Source organism: Agelaius phoeniceus, chromosome 16, assembly GCF_051311805.1.
Source record: "Agelaius phoeniceus isolate bAgePho1 chromosome 16, bAgePho1.hap1, whole genome shotgun sequence".
Taxonomy (NCBI): Eukaryota; Metazoa; Chordata; class Aves; order Passeriformes; family Icteridae; genus Agelaius; species Agelaius phoeniceus.
The window spans coordinates 15321147-15343506 of record NC_135280.1 but is presented as its reverse complement, the minus strand read 5'-3'; the positions used below and the strand labels follow the sequence as shown (position 1 = coordinate 15343506).

The 22360-nt window shown below is 47.0% G+C and overlaps 2 protein-coding genes across 5 annotated transcripts; one reads left to right on the top strand and one right to left on the bottom strand.

Annotated features, from left to right (window-relative positions):
• Positions 1-901: 901 nt before the first annotated feature.
• On the top strand, positions 902-6748 carry EEF2KMT (eukaryotic elongation factor 2 lysine methyltransferase). 2 transcript variants are annotated; one of them, XM_054643798.2, is made up of 8 exons: positions 903-1089; positions 1171-1233; positions 1838-1918; positions 2112-2216; positions 2834-2967; positions 4097-4404; positions 5299-5448; positions 6168-6748. In XM_054643798.2, the coding sequence occupies exons 1-8, from the start codon at positions 1006-1008 to the stop codon at positions 6266-6268; spliced, it is 1026 nt and encodes a 341-aa protein (XP_054499773.2). In that variant the 5' UTR covers positions 903-1005; the 3' UTR covers positions 6269-6748. The 2 variants fall into 2 exon arrangements, with proteins under 2 accessions (XP_077042934.1, XP_054499773.2); XM_077186819.1 differs by lacking the exon at positions 1838-1918 and having other exon boundaries at positions 902-1089.
• Positions 6749-8481: 1733 nt separating this feature from the next.
• Positions 8482-19013, bottom strand: ALG1 (ALG1 chitobiosyldiphosphodolichol beta-mannosyltransferase). 3 transcript variants are annotated; one of them, XM_054643764.2, is made up of 13 exons: positions 18779-19013; positions 18526-18603; positions 17259-17362; positions 16634-16782; positions 16051-16140; positions 15281-15391; positions 13180-13295; positions 12253-12291; positions 11628-11687; positions 10822-10932; positions 9791-9905; positions 9021-9096; positions 8482-8696 (listed from the first exon to the last, which is right to left on the bottom strand). In XM_054643764.2, exons 1-13 carry the CDS (start codon positions 18981-18983, stop codon positions 8562-8564), a joined length of 1389 nt encoding a protein of 462 aa, XP_054499739.2. In that variant the 5' UTR covers positions 18984-19013; the 3' UTR covers positions 8482-8561. The 3 variants fall into 3 exon arrangements, with proteins under 3 accessions (XP_054499739.2, XP_077042931.1, XP_077042932.1); XM_077186816.1 differs by having other exon boundaries at positions 18526-18635; positions 18779-18901; XM_077186817.1 differs by having other exon boundaries at positions 18526-18669; positions 18779-18802.
• Positions 19014-22360: the final 3347 nt, after the last annotated feature.

Genomic DNA, 22360 nt, shown 5'->3' with positions numbered 1-22360 from the left:
TGCCCCTGGATCCCTGGCAGTGCCCAAGGCCAGGCTGGACAGAGCTTGGAGCAGCCTGGGACAGTGGGAGGTGTCCCTGCCATGGCAGGGGTGGGATGGGCTGGTCCCCAATGACCCTTCCCAGCCAAACCATTCCATGATCCCCTGATTCCATTATTCCAATATTCTGTGTTTCCAGTGATTCCACGATTCCATAAATTGCAATGTTTCCATGGTTCTTATGATCTCAATGATTCATTGATCCACGTTTCCCCTATGCCAGTGCTCCATGATCTCGATGTTCCCCTGATTCCTGTGTTCCCCTGCTCCCGCTGTTCCCCCGCTCCCGGTGTGTATTTCCCCCATCCCGGTGTGTGTTCCCCCCCATCCCGGTGTGTGTTTCCCCCCATCCCGGTGTGTGTTTCCCCCTATCCCGCTGTGTGTTTCTCCCCATCCCGGTGTGTGATTCCCCCCATCCCGGTGTGTGATTCCCCCCATCCCGGTGTGTGATTCCCCCCATCCCGGTGTGTGTTTCCCCCCATCCCGGTGTGTGATTCCCCCTATCCCGGTGTGTGTTTCCCCCCATCCCGGTGTGTGTTTCCCCCTATCCCGCTGTGTGTTTCCCCCTATCCCGCTGTGTGTTTCTCCCTATCCCGCTGTGTGTTTCTCCCTATCCCGCTGTGTGTTTCCCCCTATCCCGCTGTGTGTTTCTCCCTATCCCGCTGTGTGTTTCCCCTATCCCGGTGTATGATTCCCCCTATCCCGGTGTGTGATTCCCCCCATCCCGGTGTGTGATTCCCCCCATCCCGGTGTTTCCCGCTCTCTCCGTTCCCGCTCGGGCAGCGGGGCCGTGGCGCCCCCTTGCGGCCCGGGCAGCTCTGTGGGGCAGCCGTGTCCGGGGGTCGCGGGTTCGATCCCCGCTCGGCCGTTCCGTGCTCCGGGCCCGTGGGGCGGCGCCGCTCCGCCCTCGGGGCGGCTCCTGCTCCCGGGACCCGGGCCCTGCCCGGCCGTGTGTGCTGCGGGGCCATGGCCGAGCCGTGCCCGGGGCTGGCCGTGCGCTTCCAGCGCCGCTTCCTGGCGGCGCGGCCGCTCCGCTCGCTTCCCTGGCCGGTACGGAGGGGCCGGGCGGGGGAAGGCGGCACCGCGGCGTTGTTTATTAATTAATTAATTTATTTATTTATCCTGTTCTAGGAACTCGAACAAAGCCTGCGGTCTGCGCCGGACTCCGCGCTGCTGGCGGATATTCTGCACAAGGTGAGGGGCGGCTCGGAGTCACCCCCGAGCCATCACCGGGGTGTCCCAAATCCGCCGGAATTGCTCAGAAATCCGGAGATCAGTGATCCGGTGTCGCGGTGTTTCGTTAGGCCCCGCAGATCCGCAGATTCCCTTCTTTGCCCGGTATTTGGGTGTTCTTAGATCAAAACAGAGCCGCGTGCCGCAGCACTGATGTGGTGAATGGCTCCGGGATGTTCGGGATACAGGGAATGGGCGTGCTAAACTGTCCTGCGGATGGAGATCACAAATCAGGCAGCAAACCAAAACGGAAAGAAGGAAGAGAAGAGCAAAAGAAGGAGGAGAGTAAATTGGATTATTTTCAGTCTATTTTCCTCTTTGTGCAATTGAAAAGGGATATTTTTGTTGCCACAAAAAGTAAGAAATCTGTGGCCACAGTTAATGTAAACTCACAGACCTGTCAGAAATGATCCCATTTCAATTTCTGGCTTAGCATTTCTTGTACAGACTAAATTCCAAAGTATTTCATGGCACCCAGACCCAATTAATGGTCCTCCTGTGGTCCTTAGTGCCTTTCCTAAGCCCTGCCCTGGGTAATTGGTTTCCATGGCTCTTCTCATTGTAGACAATTCTTCACCCTCTGTGTGTGAAATATCCCCCTTCAGCCAAGTACAGGAGGTGCTTCCTGACTGAGCTCATCAAAAAGGTACCTCTTGCTTTTCAGCTTATTTTTCACTTGTTTTTCTCTTTTTTTTTTTTTCCCTTGAGAATGCCTCATGTAATAACCAACCACAACATTCAGTGTAAATTCACTGTACTAAAATGGGGCTTAGAGTGCAATTGTTTTGTCTTTCATGACAATGTGATGCTCAGGGCTGCCCTGTTCTCTTCCCCCACAGCTTGAATCCACAGCAGCTGAACCCCTGGATGAACTCTATGAGGCACTGGCAGATGTTCTAAAAGAAGAAGAAGAATCTACTCACTGTTACAAAAACTACTTACTGGTAAAAACTGACTCTGCACTGTTCTAAACCACATTTACTCACCCAAATAAAGCAATAATTTGCTTTATAAACACCCACCTTTATTGTAAATGCAGGGTGCCCCGATGAAGGCAGGAATGATGAATCTGACTTCATGTTCTCAGAAGGCTAATTTATTATTTCATTATACTATATTATATTAAAGAATACTATACTATTATTATATTAAAGAATACAGGAAAGATACTTACAGAATGCTAGAAAGGTAATAGTGAAAACTCCTGACTCTTTCCAGAGTCCTGACACAGCTTGGCCCTGATTGGCCAAAGAGTGAAAACAACTCACAGCAGAATCCAATGAAACAATCACCTGTGGGTAAACAATCTCCAAACCCATTCCAGACAAGCACAACACAGGAGAATTAAATGAGATAAGAATTGTTTTCCTTTTCTGTGTGGTTTCTCTCGCTGCCTTTCAGCTTCCCAGGAGAAAAGCCTGGAGGAATTTTTTCAGGGAATGTGAATGCCACACACCCTGAAGCCTGGAGTGCTTCCTGCCTTTTTCCAGGTGCTCCTGTTGATTGCAAGCTCTCAGTCATGGCCTGTGCTGATGCATCTTTGCCTCCCTGTGCCCTGCAGCCCTCGGGGGACTGTGTGAGCCTCTGCGAGAGCACGGCACTGATCTCCGGGGGCACCACGGGGCTCCTCACCTGGGAGGCTGCCCTGCACCTGGCCCAGTGGGCCCTGCAGAACCCCAGCCTCTTCAGGGGCAGGTATGGCAGCAGCAGGGCTGCACAAAGAGCTGTGATCCTGCAGGACCACACAGTGCTTTGGCTGGGAGGGGACATCATTCCATGGGCAGGGACACCTCCCACTGTCCCAGGCTGCTCCAAGCCCTGCCCAGCCTGGCCTTGGGCACTGCCAGGGAACAATTCCTAATTCCCAATATCCCATCCAGCCCTGCCCTCTGGCACTGGGAGCCATTCCCTGTGTCCTGTCCCTCCATGCCTTGTCCCCAGTCCCTCTCCAGCTCTCCTGGAGCCCCTTTAGGCCCTGCAAGGAGCTCTGAGGTGTCCCTGGAGCCTTCTCCTCTCCAGGTGAGCACCCCCAGCTCTGCCAGCCTGGCTCCAGAGGGGCTCCAGCCCTCTGATTCTGTGAGCTACACAACTGTAATTTAATAACATAAATATTTAATAACAGACTATGCACCCAAAATAACTGAAATTACACCCTTTTGCTGCTGAGTAATTGCTGCTCTTGTCTGTTCTGCCAAACTTTAACCAAGGAGAGGACCTGATTTAGGACATGATTTGGGATCAAACCTTTACACTGTGCAGTCTGACCTGCTCTGTGAGGTCAGCTGTTCAGTTTTCAGTAATTTCACTAATGACCTTCACCTCATGATGAGATGCACCAAGAATTATCTGTGTTAGATTAGTGTGCAGCTCTGATCACATCATTTCCAATTTATTTATAAGCAGTCAAGATGAGCAAGGAGTTTTGAGGAAAGATAATTTAATAATAATTAAGCTCACAGGAGAAGGAACTGTGCTGCTCAGTGTCTGTTTCTCTCCACTGACTAAAAACTGGAGAGCCAGCTCAGGTGGAAACAACTGTGCTGCAGATGGCCAAGGCCAGGTGGGAATGTCTCTCCTCCCTGTGGTGGGAATGCTTTGTGCCTTACAGAAATCAGCATTCAGCTAATTAATTTTATGCTGACAATTCCACCCTCAGTTATTCCCAACTCTCCAGCTGCTTTGCATAAAGGTTAGATTGTGGATAGTTCACTCAAAAATTATTGTAATTATCTGGAACTGATTTTACCTTTAATTATATTTAGAATGTTTTGATTTCTAACTCAATGCAGAGTCCTGATAGTACTTTTTACTCCATTACCCTCAGGACAATCCTGGAATTGGGGAGTGGGATTGGCTTCACTGGAATTGCCATCTGCAAGAGCTGCCAGCCCAGGACGTTCATATTCAGTGACTGCCACCCCCGTGTTCTCCAACAGCTGGGGGAGAACCTGCAGCTGAACGGCCTCACCCCAGAGCCTGACGTGACCTGGAGCACCCAAACAGAGTCCCAAGGGCAGGAGGGGGAAGGACAGAGCTGCCAAACCCCAAAAGTGATGGTGGCTGAGCTTGACTGGGGCTCAGTGACAGAAAAACAACTGCTGGCTCTCAGAGCTGACGTTGTCATTGCAGCAGGTACTGCAGCCACAGGGAGCAGGGCTGGGCAGGGCCCCAGCAGCCTCCTGAGGAGTAACAAATAACAGCAGCCAGCTCCAGACTTATTTGTACTTGTCTGTGTATAAATTCAGAGGGAGATTTATAAAGAATCCAGTAATGGAGAACCTAGTGGCAGTAGGATGATGGTGGTGATACCCAGTGAGAGCAGAATGTCTCAGCTGTAGGACTTACACCCCGATTTGGAGCTTTGCAAAGAAAAACCTGAGAATCCAGGTGCAAAAATGACTTTGGCATCCCAGGTACCCCAGGATGCAGCAAATGGGACTTGTATAAACTGAAGTCACTGCATGGTTCCTAATGGCAGTGACACTGCTCAGTGCCCAAACCAGCCCCAGCTGCACTCTGAAGGCAAGAGCTGAGGGGCACTGACATCTCTGCTGTTTGCTGTTACTCACTGCAGCACAAGGACCTGGAGTGGAGCACACACCTGCACACCTCTGTGTAGGAAACAGTCCCCCCTGAGCATCAGCATTCTGCTCCCCTTGGTGTTCCCTGACCTCTCACCACCATTTCTGCTCTCCAGGGAATGACTCCAGATGAAAACATCTGCAAGTCCTTGGCAGCAGCCTCTAAACCACTCATTTCTAACAAGGCAGGTTTGTTTTGCCAAGGGCAGTGGGAGCAGAGCACCAACACTCAGTGGTTCTGCTGCCTCCCTTAGGATGGGCTTAAATAAAATATCTGACAATCCATTTACTAAAAGGAGCACCGATTTTTAGTGATGGGGGCATAGCCCATAAAATGTCAATATTCTCCACACTGTGAAGATTTTATTTCTGCTTTGCAGTTTTTATTCTGGTTTTTGCTCAATTCTCAATAAATATTGTATGTTTCTTTTTTTTTTTTTTGTAGATGTGGTGTATGATCCTGAGATAATTTTAGCCCTCATTGGGATGCTACAGAAACTCTCCACCTCCAGAGGAGACAGGAAAGCTCCTGAGGTGTTCATTGCCTCCACAATCCGAAACCCAGACACGTATCAGCTGTTCCAGGCCGAGCTGGGTGGGTGCCTGTTCCATCCAGTGTGCAGTAGTTCTGCCTTTTTGCCTTTCCCCATTACTTGTTCTGTTGTAGAGAGGAGCAGGAGCATTGTCCAAGGGCAGGATCTTATCCTAGAGCTGGATTTAGGAGCAGTAGCTTTTGCACATGGATTTCATCATCTTGGAGCTCACCTTTGGGTACATCCTGGCTATCACAGCTCACATCTGTGAGGGATGATTTGTAATCTGGTGCCAATAGGAAAGTAAAAAGAGGTTTAAGCTTAAAGGAGGGAGCCATCAGTGCTGCACTGTCAGTGATAACACCTGAGATGCAGCCTAAACCCTTTATCTTACCTTACTTGTTCCTTGACCTGACTCTATTTTCACCTTTTCTCTTTTGACAAAAACCCCCACCTAGAGATTAAATAAAATACATTTGGGGATTTTTCTTCATATAAACTTCTAAAGCCTATCTTTTGCAGTGTCAGCTGGTGTTCACCACCTGGACCTGATGATCCCTGTGGGTTCCTTCAGCTCAGGATATTCTGTGGAATTCTGGTTAATTCACAAAGTGACACTGAGTGCTCAGCAGAGGCATTAATGGGATTTTTACAAAAACACTCATAAGCATTTGCCTGACAATCACAGCATGCTAAAGATCTCTTCTTACAGAACTTGTCATGCAACTTTTGCTCTTCATTTTATTGGCATAAATATGATTCCCAGTGTTTCTCTTCACAGATAAAGCTGGGATCAGGTGGCAGGTGATTCCAGCCCACAGCAGCTGTAATTTTCTATATGATGTGCAGCCAGATGTAACTATTCTACAGCTATTTGTATAGGCTTGGCAAACAGAACTGGAATATTGAGACCAACAGGAGCTGTGTCAGCCCTGTAACAAGATTATCCTGAATTCTGGAAAGGAGGTTCTGAGGATACAGCTGGACACATGGACACATGGAGTCCTTCCTCTAATTCCCAGCATGGATCCAAGCCTGCAGCTGCCCCTAGGAAGTGACTGAACTTCAAGCAACAGAAACCAAAAAGCCCCAATCACACTTCACTTGGATTCTGTAGAAGACAGCAGAATTCAAGCAGGGATTTTTCCCAACTGTGTTGTGATTTGTGAATATTGGAGGCAACCTGCAGGATCACAGGGTGAGGATATCCCCAGACAAGGGAGCAAAGCAATGCTTCACAGTAATCAATGGGTTTTGGTTTTAAAACCAGCTGTAATAGTCTACTCTGGTGCTTTATGTCTGTGTATACTTGCAGTTTGGGTTGGCTTAAAAACCCCCAATAAACAGTGACCAGTAGCTGTAGTTGTGTCCCAGGATGACTGTGCTGTAACTCAGGTGCATCTTTACTCTGCAGTGGTGACAAGTCAGAATTGATGGCCCTTTCTCTCACAGGACTGCCACTTCCACAGTGGCTGCTGGGAATCCAGGCAGGGCTGGCAATGAGAAAGGAATCACTCTCCATAGCAGTGTTCCAGCTATCCTGCAAAAAGGAAGGACTGAGCTCCCCTGCTCTGAACCCTCTGATCATCCATTCATCCCTGTTCTGTTGGGCAGCACTGGTCCTGAAGCACAAACATCAAAGTGATGCTCATTCTTCTCTTTTAGCTTCCTTCTCTGTATTAAAAACTACTTAAAATGAAATGAAAAAACTTCAACCTCCTCCTCCTTCTGTAGGAATGGATAGAAAACTGATGATACCTAACTTGAGACCTGAAGAATCTTCTTATTCTTCAAGCTTAAGGAGACCATGACTGCTGGGATCAAGCAGAAATAACCCCAGCCCAGGTTTTGGCTCCCTGTCCCCAAAAAGAACTCAAGAGGTTTTATTTCCAGAGTATACACAAACTGGCAGCCCACACAGGAGCTCCTTTATCTCCCCTCATACAAAATTCAAGACAATGGTTCAGTATAGAGCTCATTTTGGATCTAAAAAGTTCTGTTGTATGAAGAGGAAACCTCTCTAAAGCCTTTGCCATTACTGTTTAATTAGAGAAGTGCCTAATTTACCTCCATGTGCACAGGAATGGCCAAACCTCTAAACAGGATTTTGACTGAAAACAGGAAAAGAACACTAAAAAATTGGCAAATCAATCTTTTTGGATCATTCTTCAATCCATAAGCTGGAAGTTTTGCCAAATTCCTGCAGTAAAGCAAATTGACCCTATTTTCACCTTTTCTCTATTGACAGAAGCAGATATTCAATAGCTGCTCAGTCAGAGTTCAAAACTGCTGGTGCAGAGCCCAGTCCCCACCTCCCAGCCTGAAGCAGGAGCTCTGAGGAGCAGTAAACCAGTCCAAGCCAAGTACATTTACCAATGACTGACATCTATTTTATCATCAAAAAGGTGATGAAAAAAACCTTTTAAGCATTAGGCTTGCATGTGAATACTGAGCTTAATAAAAAGCTGAAGGCTGTACCTGAGTAAGCACTCACAAAGCAAAGTGCCTTTTGACTAAGTTATAGATACTTTGTTCATGTATTTTGGGTTTATTTTTCCCTTTTCTGTCCATCTGTTCAAGAAGAGAGGAATTTTAAGTTCTTTCCCAAGGTAAATGGGGACATTCATTTCAGAGTACAGGGACAACACTCACTGCAAGCTCTGCTTTGCTCTAAGTGTCCAGTAAAGCTGTCACACACCTGTGCTGTGCTTCCACATTGCACACATTGTCAAAAGGTAAAACAACTTGGAAACAAAATTGTTCTGTCCCAATAAATCCACCCAGGAGGATTCAGTGCTTGGGCAATTGCTGGCCATCGAACTGACCAGCTGAAATGAAACAACTCCAGTGAAAAGCATCTGCCATGTGCCAAAGAAACCATACCCAAATCACCTACTGAAGTGCTGACTGTACAGGAGGTGAAGCTGCTATAGTTTCTATCTGTATTCAAGGATCTTCACCAAAAAGGGCCCTTCAAGCAGCACAGGTTCTCACAGAACAAACAGCTCAGCACCTCCAGCACCTCCTACTCACCCAGGAAGCTGAAACTGTAAAGGAGGAGTGTGAGAGCCAAGAAAAGGATTAGGAACTCTAAGTGCAGACAATACAAAATCTTTATTCACTGTTTCCCAGACCCCTGCAGCTGCAGGAATGTGTCTGACACCCCCTGCCCCAGTCACTCCCTGCTGCCCAGCAAGGGAAGGACAGTCTGGTCCCAGCTCTGGTCCCAGCGCAGCTGCCGCGACTCGCGCAGGTTCTCTCGGAAGCTGGCAAGTTTTCCTTCCAGGCTGGGGAAATCCAAGAAAAGCATCTGTAATTTAACAAACAAATCCACAGAAAAATAACTATCATGTTTCATTTCAGGCTCATTCCAGCCTCCCCAGTGTTAACCCTCAACTACAGCTGCAGTTCTGGGGTCTGGCCCCATGAAGAGAGAACAAGGACAGAGTTTGAAATGCTTTTGCCAGCTTCAGGTTCACATTCACACAGAAGTGAGGCAAACAATGCTCACCAGGCCAGGCAGTGCCTTGTGAGAATGCAAAACACACAGGTGATGTTAGATCTGAAAGGGCTGCTCACACAGTGGCACCTCTGGGGTTATTTCTGGGGGAAAGAAATCAATCAGAGCCTTTACCTTCAGCTGCTTTGCAAGTTCCTGTGAGTCCCCGAATATCAGCCCATTCTCATTGTGCTTCACCAGCTCATGTAAACTGTGAAAAAAGCCACAAAAGGAGAGAGAGGCAAACAGCAGCAAGTGGGACATTTGCACAGTGACATCCAAAGGACCAGACCAGGGTATCTGTATCATTATGGCCCCACACCTGACATCATAAACAGGCAGTGTTAAACAGTTAAAGACTTCTCCTTTCTATGTCAGACCAAACCTACCACAACTGTACCAAAGGGCCCTCATTCTGTCTTTGTGCCACTCATCTAGACATCCATTAAAAACCAGGGCAATTATCTACTTTAAAACTAGATTTTTTTTCCACAAGGAAAATTTGTCCATGACCCATCATGAAATTTTCACAGGAATTTATCTTCTTTTGTAAAGCTACTGTTTTCCCAAGGACCATCAATTCCAGAAATGCCCATGCATACACTCAGTCTTTCACTGAACAGGTGTGTCTATGCAGAAGAAAGATTCTTTTAAAATTAAATATATGGAAAAAATGGAATACAGGGACTTTTTTAAAGGCAAGTGCTTGCATTAAATGCTCCCAATTTTTTAGAAACTAGTATTAACTTTTAAACTTAAATCAACCTTGATTTCTATCTTATTTAATTTTTAAAATGGCAAAATACAGGAATCTCATTGAATTCCTGCAGTAGCTGCTGAACTCTGGCTTTGTAAGAATATTGTTTTATGTGATTGCCTTGAGCTGGAACAGAATAAGCTCTTACCATTCAAAATGTATTGCACACACAGGTAAACAGCAGCCAAACATATCCACCACCTTCATGGGCAAATCCAAACCACTGGAGGATTTATGGAGACACACCCCCAGGTCTGCTGAGCCTGAAATCCAACACAACACAGTCTGAACTCTCTGCAAGCAGATCTTCTGTCCTCCTGCAAACCTTCATTCTCCTGCTGCTTTGGATGGAGCAAGTGAAACCTTCAACTACCCAGACACAATTTCAAGCAATCAGGGAAAAAAATAAAGCACAGGGTGATTTGGGGCTCAAAATTAGTTATGTTTTAGAAAAATAATAAGTGGGTGCATGTTAAATAAAAGGGGATTTTGAAGTTTTCTGTATCTTAAAACAGCCTTTCTGCCTCCTAATCTGCTAAAAATGGGTAAGGAAAGGAAAACCCCATCACAACCCCATCAGTATGTGACCTCACTAGTGACCTCTCCCAGCTGAAGTCAGCTCAAACACAGGAACTGCAGTCTGATTTTACAGACATTTTGTTCATTATTTAAAAAGGACCAAATAAACAGTATTTTACAGCCACAAAAATTGTCAGGCTCTAACCCTGCAGAAAGAAGATCACATTGAATATATATTTATAACTCTATTACTCCCCCTTTATGCTGTTGCAATGAAGATGCTGAGGGAATAACATTCCAATGACATGTTAATTTAGAATTTCAACTACTTTTGGTTGCTCAGCCAACAACATTTTCATTTCATTTACTGGACTGACCCTGAAGGTAAAGTAGAACAGGCACCTGTATTTCAGCACAGCTGGGAGAAACAAAGAGTGCCAAGAACAGGCTGAAACACCACAGCTACTACTTGGGAAAGCAGGGAAAAGCCAGCCAGAGGAATTTCCAACAATTCTTTGCTGGAATGAGTCAAATCCATGAATATCCTGTCACTAACCAGAAACATTCCTGACTATTTTCTCCCAGTCTGCATCAGCCCCTGCAACTGTGCTGAGCTGTTTCCCACACATGCTCAAGCCTTTTCCATCCCCCACTGTTTACCAAGCAGAAGAGGGTAATCCTCAGCCTCCAGCCATGGAGTACAGATCTGGATATGCTTCAAGTGCAGCTTTTGGATCAGCCCATTGTAATAATCTTTTAGAGGTCCTTTACCTGTGTAAAACAGAAAAGGTTTTATCAAGATGACTGAAAACAGTGAAATGCAAGCTGCTGTTGGATCAGGTGCACAAACAGGATACAACACTTGTGATACCCTAAAAAGATATGAAAAATCTTAAGTTTCCTTGAAAGGAATGTGCACATGGACTTCTCTTACTCAGTATTTCAATTACTTTCCCATCAATGTAGAATCATGGAGTTTTTAAGGTTGGAAAAGGCCTCTCAGATCAAGCCCAACTGTTCCCCAGCACTGCCAGGGCCAACACTGACCCACACCCTGAGTGCCACCCCCACAGGGCTTTCAATTGCCCCGGGGATGGGCACTCCACCACTGCCCTGGGCAGCTGTGCCAGTCCTGCCCACCCTTCCCAGGAAGGAATTCTGCCAATATCCAGTCTAAGGCTCCCCTGGCACAGCTCAGGCTGCTTCCCCTGACATTGCCTTTGCAGCATCATCTCAACATTGGCCTTAGAGTGTTTTTCATGCAGAGCTGGAGCAGACAGGGAGGCTCTTTAAGGATGTGCCATAATTGGTGGATGGTGCAATAACTCAGCTAGAAATCACCGTCCTGATAACCAGACACAAAGGCAACAGTCCCTCCTCCCTCCCACCAGCAACAGAGGAGTCAGCCCAGAACAAAACTAAACCTTCTGTTGGCACTGGAAGAATTGTAAGACAAACATTCTCACCTGTTATCACACACACCAAAGCTGGAAGCTCAGCTCCCTCCTCAATAAACCTCTCATAATCTGGAGAAGATAAAAACTGGTCAGAGCTGACAAATCTCAGGGGGCTTGGTTGAAGAGTGGTGACAATGCATTAATTCCTGAGCTTCCCACTACAAGCAATTTCCTTACAAGCATGAGTAACACAGCAGTAAATCCAGAAATGTTAACATTTACAGACTCCTCCAGAAATAAATCAGGCTGTTTATGCATGAAGCATTTCTTCAACTGCTCCCCAATCAGTTGCTTCAATAGATCAATTTAGAATTGCAGCTGCAAGGTCTACAAGATAAGACAAAGTATTCCCTCCCTTCCCATTAGCAGATACCTGTGGAGAGTAGATGTAATAGCTCAGAAAATAAAACTGCAGTTCAGGAGCCAGTTGGAGATTTAACTCTCCCTGACAACTCCTCTAATTGAATTTAGATGTTGCACTGCTGTATTTCAATTACTAATCTGAAATTAGTGCTAATTAATCAAATACAATTGCATTTTCACCTGAACATAGAAGCATTGCTCTTTAGCAAAACCCTTCTTAGATGTCCAGAAGACCTCTTTGAAAGAGTGATACCAATTCCTTCATACCAACCTTCTAAAGCTCTTAAAAGGACTGAGAAGTCTTCATCCTCTGAAAGAGAAGGTTTTATTAGTAACATTCATATTTCTACCATTTAAATTTTTTTACTTTAAATAACAATTGAGATTTTCCTCACCTTCACCTACACAATTTAAACACATACCATGTACTCAAAGGTTAAGTACATTTGTACTTAAAGGTTACTATTTACTAAAATTTTACTATTTACTAAAATTTACTAAACGTTTTAGTAAATAGTTTATTTAAAAAATCCCCTAGTTTATTTTCATAAATAAAAGTCCATAACCATACACAGTGTTTATTTATCTCCCTTGTGGGCAACATGACAGATAAACCAGTTACAAATACTTTACATCTTTGAAGCTATCAAGTTAAAATTTTCTAGTTTCTAAAGCTGAGAATTAAGTGTAAAAACTGCCCTGATTGTTCAAAGATAAAGACAATCCTGGCCATGGTCACTGGCAATGGATTTGTTTCCAGTCTTTGTTCCCTTCCTCATACAGAGGGAAAAAATGTACCTAATTATATAATAAACATCATCAGAAATCATGGAATCACAAATTGGTTTGGGTTGGATTGGACCTTAAAGCTCAGCTCATCCCAGCCCCCTGCCATGGGCAGAGGCACCTTCAGGGTGCAGGGTGCTCTCAGTAAATATTTGAGTTTCTCAATTTGTTTTACAACATACAACATGCAAGAAACCTCTTTTAATTATTCTTAAAGTTGAGCTCTATAATTAAAATCCAACTTCAAAAAAAAATCATACATTTGTAGTATTATTTAAGTTACACAACATTTTGTTGCATCATACACACCTCGTCTTCAAATTCTCCCAGGAAAACAAAGGACAAACACAACTTCAAGTGTGAGGAAGCACCGAGACCCTATTTGACATGGAAAATAGAAGCGATTCCCAACCTGTCCAGCTGGTGCTGCTGACGAGAAGGGCAGGCCGGCCCCCAGCCTTGCGCACGCTGCCAGCGCTGCCATCCCTCTGGGTGAAGGCCGATCTGTCAGCAGCGGGACTCGCAGCTCTGTACTACGGAAACACAACAGGCTGAGCACGAGCTGCGCACGGCCAGCGACAGCAGGGAGCGCTCTGCTGACCGGCCCCACTCCCACACATCTGCCTTCAGATCGGCTGCTCAACGTGTCTAGAAACAGAATCATTACACTACAGAAATACCAGGACAGGACAGGCCGTTTCTCCCTCTTCCCTGGTGCTACAGGCACAATTCCACTTTCCAGCCAAATGTTTCCCTTCACAAGTCGAGCAGAGTCAGCCTCCCTTTCCACAATCTGTCTCACACTTACCACAGCATGGAGCCCAACAGCACATTTACTCAACTAAACTCAGAACCTATGTTGCTTTGATTTTTTAAGATTTTCTAAGCTTTTTGATGTTTACATTCCTGTAAGGAACTTGCTCACACACTTTCTGTAAATAACTTATTGTTTTGCATTCTTTTATAGAGGAAGAGAAATTTGATAGACTGTTAGTTTGTCCAGTGTTATTGCAGAGGCAGCACTTTCACCCTCCAATCCACTGGCACTTTTGGAAATCTATAAATGCTGGAGTCAGAAAATAAACTTCCCTTTTTTCACCTTGAGAGCAGCAGTGTGTGCTCGTGTTGTTTCGTGTCCTATAGTGACAAACCTACACATTCTGAGCTGGGCATTTCCAAAAAGTCCCCACCATGCACTGTGATTTCACTGCTTTTCAGGCTTTAGTTTGGTGAAGTCAACTCCCTGGTCCATCTGCTGCAGGTGACATCCTGCACTGCCAGAGGAAAGTGTTTAACCCTTGGACCAAATCCTGAAGGCTGTGCACAGTAATTAAGGAAGGGATGCTATTAAGGAAGCATCCAAGCACTGCAGAGGGCTCAGTGGGAGGCAGAGCTCCAGCCCAGACACTCAGCACAGTGCCTGAGTGCTGGTGCCAACTGCTTTAGGAACAAAACACTTCTACTACCTGTGTCACCACAGCTCAACCATCTCACCACCTGTGTCACCACAGCTCAACCATCTCACTACCTGTGTCACCATAGCTCAACCATCTATCTCACTACCTGTGTCACCACAGCTCAGTCATCTCACCACCTGTGTCACCACAGCTCAACCATCTCACCACCTGTGTCACCACAGCTCAACCATCTCACCACCTGTGTCACCACAGCTCAGTCATCTCATTACCTGTGTCACCACAGCTCAACCATCTCACTACCTGTGTCACCACAGCTCAACCATCTCACCACCTGTGTCACCACAGCTCAACCATCTCACTACCTGTGTCACCACAGCTCAACCATCTCACCACCTGTGTCACCACAGCTCAATCATCTCATTACCTGTGTCACCACAGCTCAACCATCTATCTCACCACCTGTGTCACCACAGCTCAACCATCTCACCACCTGTGTCACCACAGCTCAGTCATCTCATTACCTGTGTCACCACAGCTCAACCATCTCACCACCTGTGTCACCACAGCTCAACCATCTCACCACCTGTGTCACCACAGCTCAACCATCTCATTTCTGCTGGCCTCTCTAGTGACAGCTAAGGTGTAGGAGAGACATTCTGTGCTGTTCTTGTGAGCCAGCAAGGGCCTCCTGATGGTAAAGGAAAGCCCCATATCTCTCCTGAGGAAGACACCAAGGTTGTCACCATGGAGATGTGATGAAGGAGAGAAAGTAAAGAGATACAGACTCCAGCTGGCTCACAGAATGACAGAACTTTGCTTCTTTCCTATAACCAATGGGCAGTGAATGTGCATGTTAAGTGACTGTAAATATCTTGCAAGAGTATAAAAGCAACATGTTGCTGTAATAAATCTCTCTTGCACCCTTCTGATGGACTCATGCTTTGTGCTGTTGTGCTCTATGAGGACACTGAGGCACCCCAGTGCCCCCTGTGCCTGCTGGGGTCAGAATACCCCACACAAGGATTTTGGTAAGTGCAGTGCCACAGCTCCATGTGCCCTGGGGAAGGATGCAGGGGCAGCTGCACTTGCACATACCGTGGTCTGAAGGGCTCGTAGTCCTTGGCAAGTTTCATGAACAAGTTGTGTTGGAGGTCCAATGGTGTTTCCTTAAAATAAGAGGCTGGTCTGTCATACAATGTTACAGCCCTGGGAGGAAAGAAGTGCAGCTTAAATAAGATACAGATGTAACAACATGCACATGGTACAGTGGCAGGCTGCAACAATGTAATCAGAAAAAAAAATTAACGAAAACTAAAAAATTAACGAAAAAAATTAATTATACAGCAAAGTAATTCATTTTTTGACTCTTATAACTTCCTGTATTCCTGAAGTTTATTGGAACACACCAAGGTGGGCACAAGTAACAAAGAACCCCTTTCTTGTGTGCTTATTCTAGGGGTGAAATGCACCTGTAAGAACTGCAGACATCACTGTCCTGATTTTTAAACTTATTCCTTAACTGCCCCTGATCTTGAAGCCCTCAAGATAAGCTGGCAGGCCAGAGTAATTGCTCAAACCCCAGTGACACCTGTCCCTGTCTGGCTCCACAGGCAGCCTGCAGCAAACTGCCCTGGCTCCTGGACTGCCACCTCAGGCACTGGGATGTGTCAGCTCAGAAGGATGATGAAGATTCCTGAATGGCCACACCACACTGGCCCATCACAAAACTGAGCTGATGTGTTTCAGTGGTGATGGGTGAGCTCAGGAGAGCTGCTTTTGTAAGATCCCTCTGAATCCTGAATCCTCAGGGATCTGTTCTGTCATTCACTTAGCACACACACACTCAATTGAGGCACATGACTTACTTTATCTTGAAATTCACCCAGAGATCTTTCTTCATGGCATCAGTGACACACAGGTTATAGTCAGACAAGCGCCCAAAAAGCTTTTCATACCTGACAGAAATGAAATATCAGTCAGCAACCACAGGCAGGCAATTGCAGCAACTGCTCCCAGTGCCCATGCTTGGTGAAAGCCAAACAAAACCCAAAGAAACCCAACTGCCCTCAGAACTGAAATCTAGTTGCCAATTTTTGATGGACTCCTGTTCTCCAAAGCCTTTAAAGCCTTTAACTACACAAAACCAATTCTATTCAGCAAGGAGCTGCTCAAAGAAGAGCTGGAGTGTAAGGCAGCATTAGAGAATAAAAAACCCAGGACATGTAAAGAAATTCCAATAACAAGATCAACATTTGCATAGGTAGGTAAAAGCAACCTGCCCAATTCCTGCAACTCCCTCCCACGTGTTCAACAAAGCAGCTGCAGCACAGAAACCACACAGCAAAGGCCAGAAACCCCTCCCTGTGCCAGTTACATCCTCTCCACTGGCCTCCATTCTGAATTCACCAAGGCACATCATTTATAGAGAGCAGAAATGAGTGCACAAACCATTTTGCAACCAGGACCAGTGGGTGGCTCCTCCCGTGACTCAGGCTCATGATGCTGTACCCATAGTTGTGCCAATCTATGATGAGTTTGCTCCCCCACCACAGCCCTGCCACCCAGGCAACAGCTATACTGGGTAAGCCTGGGGGATTCTGCTCAAAAACAAAACCAAAATAGCATCAGGTGTGACCAAGTGACAAACACAAAGCAAATACCAGAAGCAAAAATCAAATTGAAGTTGCATCACCTTAAAGGAGCTTCATGAACAGAGACTGTTTGTATTCACTTATGAACACTGGCAGGTATTTCAAATTTAACCCTGGATCAAGATCAAAATTCCCCTCCAATAAACACACCAACGTTTCCAGTAAGATTTATTCTTTACTGCTACCCATGGCAATGAAGTTTGAAAGCTAACAACAACTAACAGGAAGAGAAAACTTGACTTGTTAACAAATCAAAGTTTAGAGCCAAAAAATACCTGCATACAGGTTAACACCACTGATGAGGCCAGCTCAGCTCTGAAATAATTACAGCAACGTCTGAGATGGGTAAAACCACCCTGTAATGTAGCACCATTTATTTGTACTGAAATTTGTATTGAAATTAGTCCCAACACAAAACATACCTGGAGGAGAATATAGGATGGCTGATCCATCCTCAGCAATGTGTACAGTAACTGCACTGACTGCACGAGCACCTTCAGGACATACTGCAAAAGCTTTGGCCCCACTGCAAGTGACAGAAAAACAGGTAAGAGAATTACAGCTCTCCCCACAGAAATGTGAACATCAGAACCAGCCAGCTCTGCAGAGACAGGGGCAGAATAACATGAAAATGGAAACACTTTACCAATGACCTGGGTAAGTGATTGGTGCACCCTCAGCAAATTTGGAGATGGCACCAAGCTGGGTGAGAGTGTCCATGTTCTGGAGGGTGGGAAGGCTCTGCAGAGGGATCTGGACATGCTGGATCACTCCAAGGCGGACCCTGAGGGGCTGGAGGGTGTCCAGGGGAGGGAACAGAGCTGGGAAGGGGCTGGAGCACCAGGAGGGGCTGAGGGAGCTGGGAAGGGGCTCAGCCTGGAGAAAAGGAGGCTCAGAGGGGACCTTGTGGCTCTGCACAACTCCTGACAGGAGGGGACAGCTGAGGGGTCGGGCTCTGCTCCCAGGGAACAGGGACAGGACAAGGGGAAATGGCCCCAAACTGTGCAAGGTGAGGTTTAGGTTGGATATTGGAAACATTTCTTCATGGAAAGGGTGGTCAGGCACTGGCACAGCTGCGCAGGGCAGTGGTGGGGTCCCCATCCTTGGAGGGGTTTAAAGACGTGGATGTGGCACTTGGGGACATGAGTCAGAGGTGGCCTTGGCAGTGCTGGGAGAATGGTTGAACTCAATGTTCTTAGAGGGCTTTTCCAACCTTTGTGATTTTATTTTATGATCACTATAATGCCATGTAAACATCTTGTGATCCCCACAAATTCTCATTCTGTATTTGGTAGAATGAAATCCTACACTCGTTAAATGGTTTGGGTTGGAAAGGACCTTAAGGCTCATCTCATCCCACCCCCTTCCACTGTCCCAGGCTGCTCCAAGCCCTGCCCAGCCTGGCCTTGGGCACTGCCAGGGATCCAGGGGCAGCCACAGCTGCTCTGAGCAACAGGGGTAAGCACAAGGTGGGGGAGAAAGAACTAGAATGAAAATCATTTCCCCATTTCACTGTGCACGTGAACAGCACCAATGTACCGGCAGTGTTTAACTCCAGCGGCTCCTGTTTAAAGAGAAAGGCAGAGCAGGGTGGGAGCCGGGCGTGCGGCGGGGCTGGACCCGCACACACTGTGGGCTCTTTACGCTCCCCCGTTCCCCCGCAGCCCCGGCTCCCCGGCCCTCACGCACCTCGCAGCCCGCTCAGCTCCGCCACGGGCACCAGCCGGATGTTCTCGGAGCGCAGCACGTCCCGGTGCGGCCGGCTCTCTGCGGAGGGAGAGCCCGGTCAGCCGCCGGCTCTGTGCGGGGGGAGAGCCCGGTCAGCCGCCGGCTCTGTGCGGGGGGAGAGCCCGGTCAGCCGCCGGCTCTGTGCGGGGGGAGAGCCCGCTCAGCGGCGCGGCCGCCCCGCCCGGCCCCGCGGCCCCGGCCGCCCCTCACTCACGGAGGTACCCCAGCAGAGCGACCTCGCGCCCGTGCCGGGCCAGCGCCAAGGCGTGGTACTGCATCCGCGGGCTGCGGCCCACGTCCCCCAGCACGGCCACGCACACCCGGCCCCCGCCGCCCGCCCGCCGCCGCCGCCAGAGCAGCAGGAGCAGCAGAGCCGCCACCACGGCCCACAGGGCCGGCCACGGCCCCGCTGCCGCCATCTTGGAGCGCCCAGGGCGGGAAGGGCGCGCCGCCAGCGCCCCCTGGCGGAGCGGAGGTGCCGCTCTGAGGGGACCCGGGCGGGCCGCGGCACCGGCAATTACCGAGAGAATGCTTCATTAATTACCGAGAGAATGCTTCATTAATTACCGAGCGAATGCTTCATTAATTACAGCATAGACGGGGCTTAATTAATTACAGCGGCACTGAACACTCGTCCGCAGTGTGGGGTTTCCTCGGACATTTTAGAGCATCTCGAAGTCAGGGGTCATTTCGGTGCAGTCCCATTATCAACCAATGCATGCGCTTTTCCTTATTTTGAATTCAGCTAAACTCTAACCAGCCCTTCTCTGGATCTGAGTTAATACTCTACATGTTTCTGTGGTATCCCTCACTTTTTGTCTCAATCCCTGATCCTACCAGGTACTAAATCCTTTCAACATCTGCATCCCACTGGTTTCTCATATGTGTACCTAATAAACAATTTCCATCTGTTTTCAGTTTGCTGATCCCTGTTTTCTGATGGAAATACAGAACAAACAGAAGCTTGCCAAGAGAAGCATTTGCCACATTACCTTGGCACCATGGAAGTGACTGAACAACACGTTGAAGAAATCATTAAGTTGAACAAAAGTTTAAAACTGAGTTCAGTTGTACTGGCCAAGTGTGGTATTTCCTGAGGTCCCTGTCAAAGGGAGGACATGGTGAATCTGACTCCATGTTCTTAGAAGGCTAATTTATTCTTTTATAATCTATATTATATTAAAGAATGCTATACTAAAGAATACTAAAGAATAGAGAAGGGATACAGACAGAAGGCTAAAAGATAATGAAAAACTTGTGACTTGCCAGAACCCTGACACAGCTGGATGGTGATTGGTCATTAAGTAAAAACAAGTCACATGAAACCAATGAATTATCACCTGTTGGTAAACAATGTCCAAACCACACAGCAAAACATAGGAGAAACAAATGAGATTATATTGTTTTCCTTTTTCTCTGAGGCTTTTCAGCTTCCCAGGAGAAGAATCATGGGCAAGGGGATTTTTCCAGAAAATATGATGGTGACAGGCCAAGAATCCAATAGGATTGTCACACAATGCAGAGAGCAAATGATATTTCTTCACTACAAACAGGGATAAAGACACAAACATGTTGGTGACCAGAGATAGGACTGGCTGGAGCTGTGCCAGGGCAGGTTTAGGTTGGAGATCAGGAAAGGTTCTTCCCCCAGAGGGTGCTGGCACTGCCCAGGCTCCCCAGGGAATGGGCACAGCCCCGAGGCTGCCAGAGCTCCAGGAGTGTTTGGACAGCACTGCCAGGGATGCCCAGGGTGGGACTGTTGGGGGGTCTGTGCAGGGCCAGGAACTGGGCTGGATGATCCCTGTGAGACTCTTCCCAACCAGGAAATGTCACCATTCCAGGATTCCCTCTGCAGACCTTGTGGCTCCCCATCTGAATGGTATCCCACTGTCCCAGGGTTTCTTTCCCCCTTTGACAAAGGCAGATGTCAGATGTTGCATTTCCAGTGTAACTCTCCATATTGCCAAACAGCAAGTAGGCAGTAACAATGAAACCACTGTTCCCTTTTAAAACATATAACTAATTACAAGTGTGGGCAGACTGGTTCCACAGCAAAATAAAGCCTGCAATGTTTGTTCAAAGATTCTGCTTGGAATGCATATTTTTCTACTGACAAAACATGGAATCACAGAATCTTCTGAGTGGGAAGGGACCCAAAGGAATCATCCAGTCCAGCTCCTGGCCCTGCACAGACACCCCAACAATCCCACCCTGAGCATCCCTGGCAGCGCTGTCCAAACACCCCTGGAGCTCTGGCAGCCTCGGGGCTGTGCCCATTCCCTAGGGAGCCAAGGTTTCCTCAAGAAAAGCCCCACACCCCCTCCTGCTGTTACACACATCCATTCCAACCTGTAGGAGGTCTGATCTTGCGGGAATCCCTCCTATCTCACCTGACAGCTCCTTGCTTGTACCATTTTAATGCAAAATGTAAATTGCTTTTCTGTTTACTTCCTTGAGTCAAGTGCAAATATCCCAGCTGCAATGGAATGAGGGACTGATGGATTCTTGCAGGCTATCAGGTATAACACTCTGACTCCATACAGCTGTATTTTCTGGCAGGTTACCAAAATACTTAAAATTACAAGTGTTACAGCTTTAGGGATGCAGTGACTTTTGGTTTATGAAGGTAGAGTTGCAATAAAAGTCCTCTTGACCTATGTCATCTTCAGAGTACTTAGCTGGAGAAAGATAAATAAGGTGCAGTCATCACTTCTGGCTGAGACTCTGAGAACAGGGATACACTTGAGAGAAATGCATTTTCAGACACTACTGATCTCTGCCTGGAGAATTTTTCATGTGTATTGAATAGCAGTTCTCTTTTACAACAGCCTTTTCCTGTCTCTTCTTCCTGACCATTTCAGAAAGTTTGGAAATGCTGTTTGCACTTACCCTAGAAATAGTCTGTTTAAGCTCCATGCACAGTCCCCCTGCCTCAATGGACTGCAGTGAGTGCAATAAACAGAGACAGAGCAGCCAAAATGCCTCTCACAAATGGATCTTCTCTCATCCCAGAAATCTCCAATTCAAATGTCTCAAGCAAATCTCATGACAGCCTGCTGCTACTCTGGTTACTCATATAGCAGCCACATGATCTATGAAGTTGCAACCTTTTAAAACCCACTTTTTAAAAAAATTTTATTTATTTATTTGCACTGAAAAAATAACATGGACTATCCCAGTAACAAGTATTTGCACCAATCACACCTGCACTGTGGGGTACAATCCTCACAAACTCACCCTGACTCCAAAGGGCTGCGAGCACTGGCACTGTGCTATATCATGAGGGATAAATTATGGCCATTTTTAACAGCAAGGCAATTTGCTTCTCGTGTTTGTTCTCTTTTTGCTCCATTTCTAAAGCACAACCCCCGCCACAGCAGAGATGAAAGGAACTGGCTGCAGAACAGCCTCAATTTGGAAGCTGTTCCAGGTGGTCTGAGGTGCCACTGCAGGCGTCCCAGCACTGAGCCCACAGCCAGGCCTGGTGCTGCTGGGACACCCCTGGGCTTTGCCTTGGAGATGAAAAACCTCAGGGGTTTGAAGGGAGAACTAGCCCTAATGTTCCTTTAGGGACAGTCCCCATGTTCTAAAATACTAAATTAATGTTATTGTTCAGCACCTGCTTTACCTCATCTAATGTCAGCTGTTTCCCATAAACTTTTCACCAAGCCTTCCAACCTTCTGTCAAAAGGGAAAATGGCACAGGATCACAGAATCAATGAAGAGTTTGGATTGCAAAGGACCTTAAAGATCATCTCATTCCAACCCACTACATGAAAAGCCACTTTTAGTACTC

Bases quoted from the DNA above. Each gene is read 5' to 3' on its own strand.
- EEF2KMT (XM_054643798.2), top strand. From the start codon at position 1,006: ATGGCCGAGCCGTGCCCGGGGCTGGCCGTGCGCTTCCAGCGCCGCTTC. The intron at 1,919-2,111 runs GTACCTCTTGCT...CTTCCCCCACAG, and splicing joins TGACTGAGCTCATCAAAAAG to CTTGAATCCACAGCAGCTGA. The intron at 4,405-5,298 runs GTACTGCAGCCA...TTTTTTTTGTAG, and splicing joins TGACGTTGTCATTGCAGCAG to ATGTGGTGTATGATCCTGAG.
- ALG1 (XM_054643764.2), bottom strand. From the start codon at position 18,983: ATGGCGGCAGCGGGGCCGTGGCCGGCCCTGTGGGCCGTGGTGGCGGCT. The intron at 13,296-15,280 runs GTATGTGCAAGT...TCCGTAGTACAG, and splicing joins TACGAGCCCTTCAGACCACG to AGCTGCGAGTCCCGCTGCTG. The intron at 9,097-9,790 runs GTAAGAGCTTAT...CTTTTTTCACAG, and splicing joins TGTGCAATACATTTTGAATG to TTTACATGAGCTGGTGAAGC.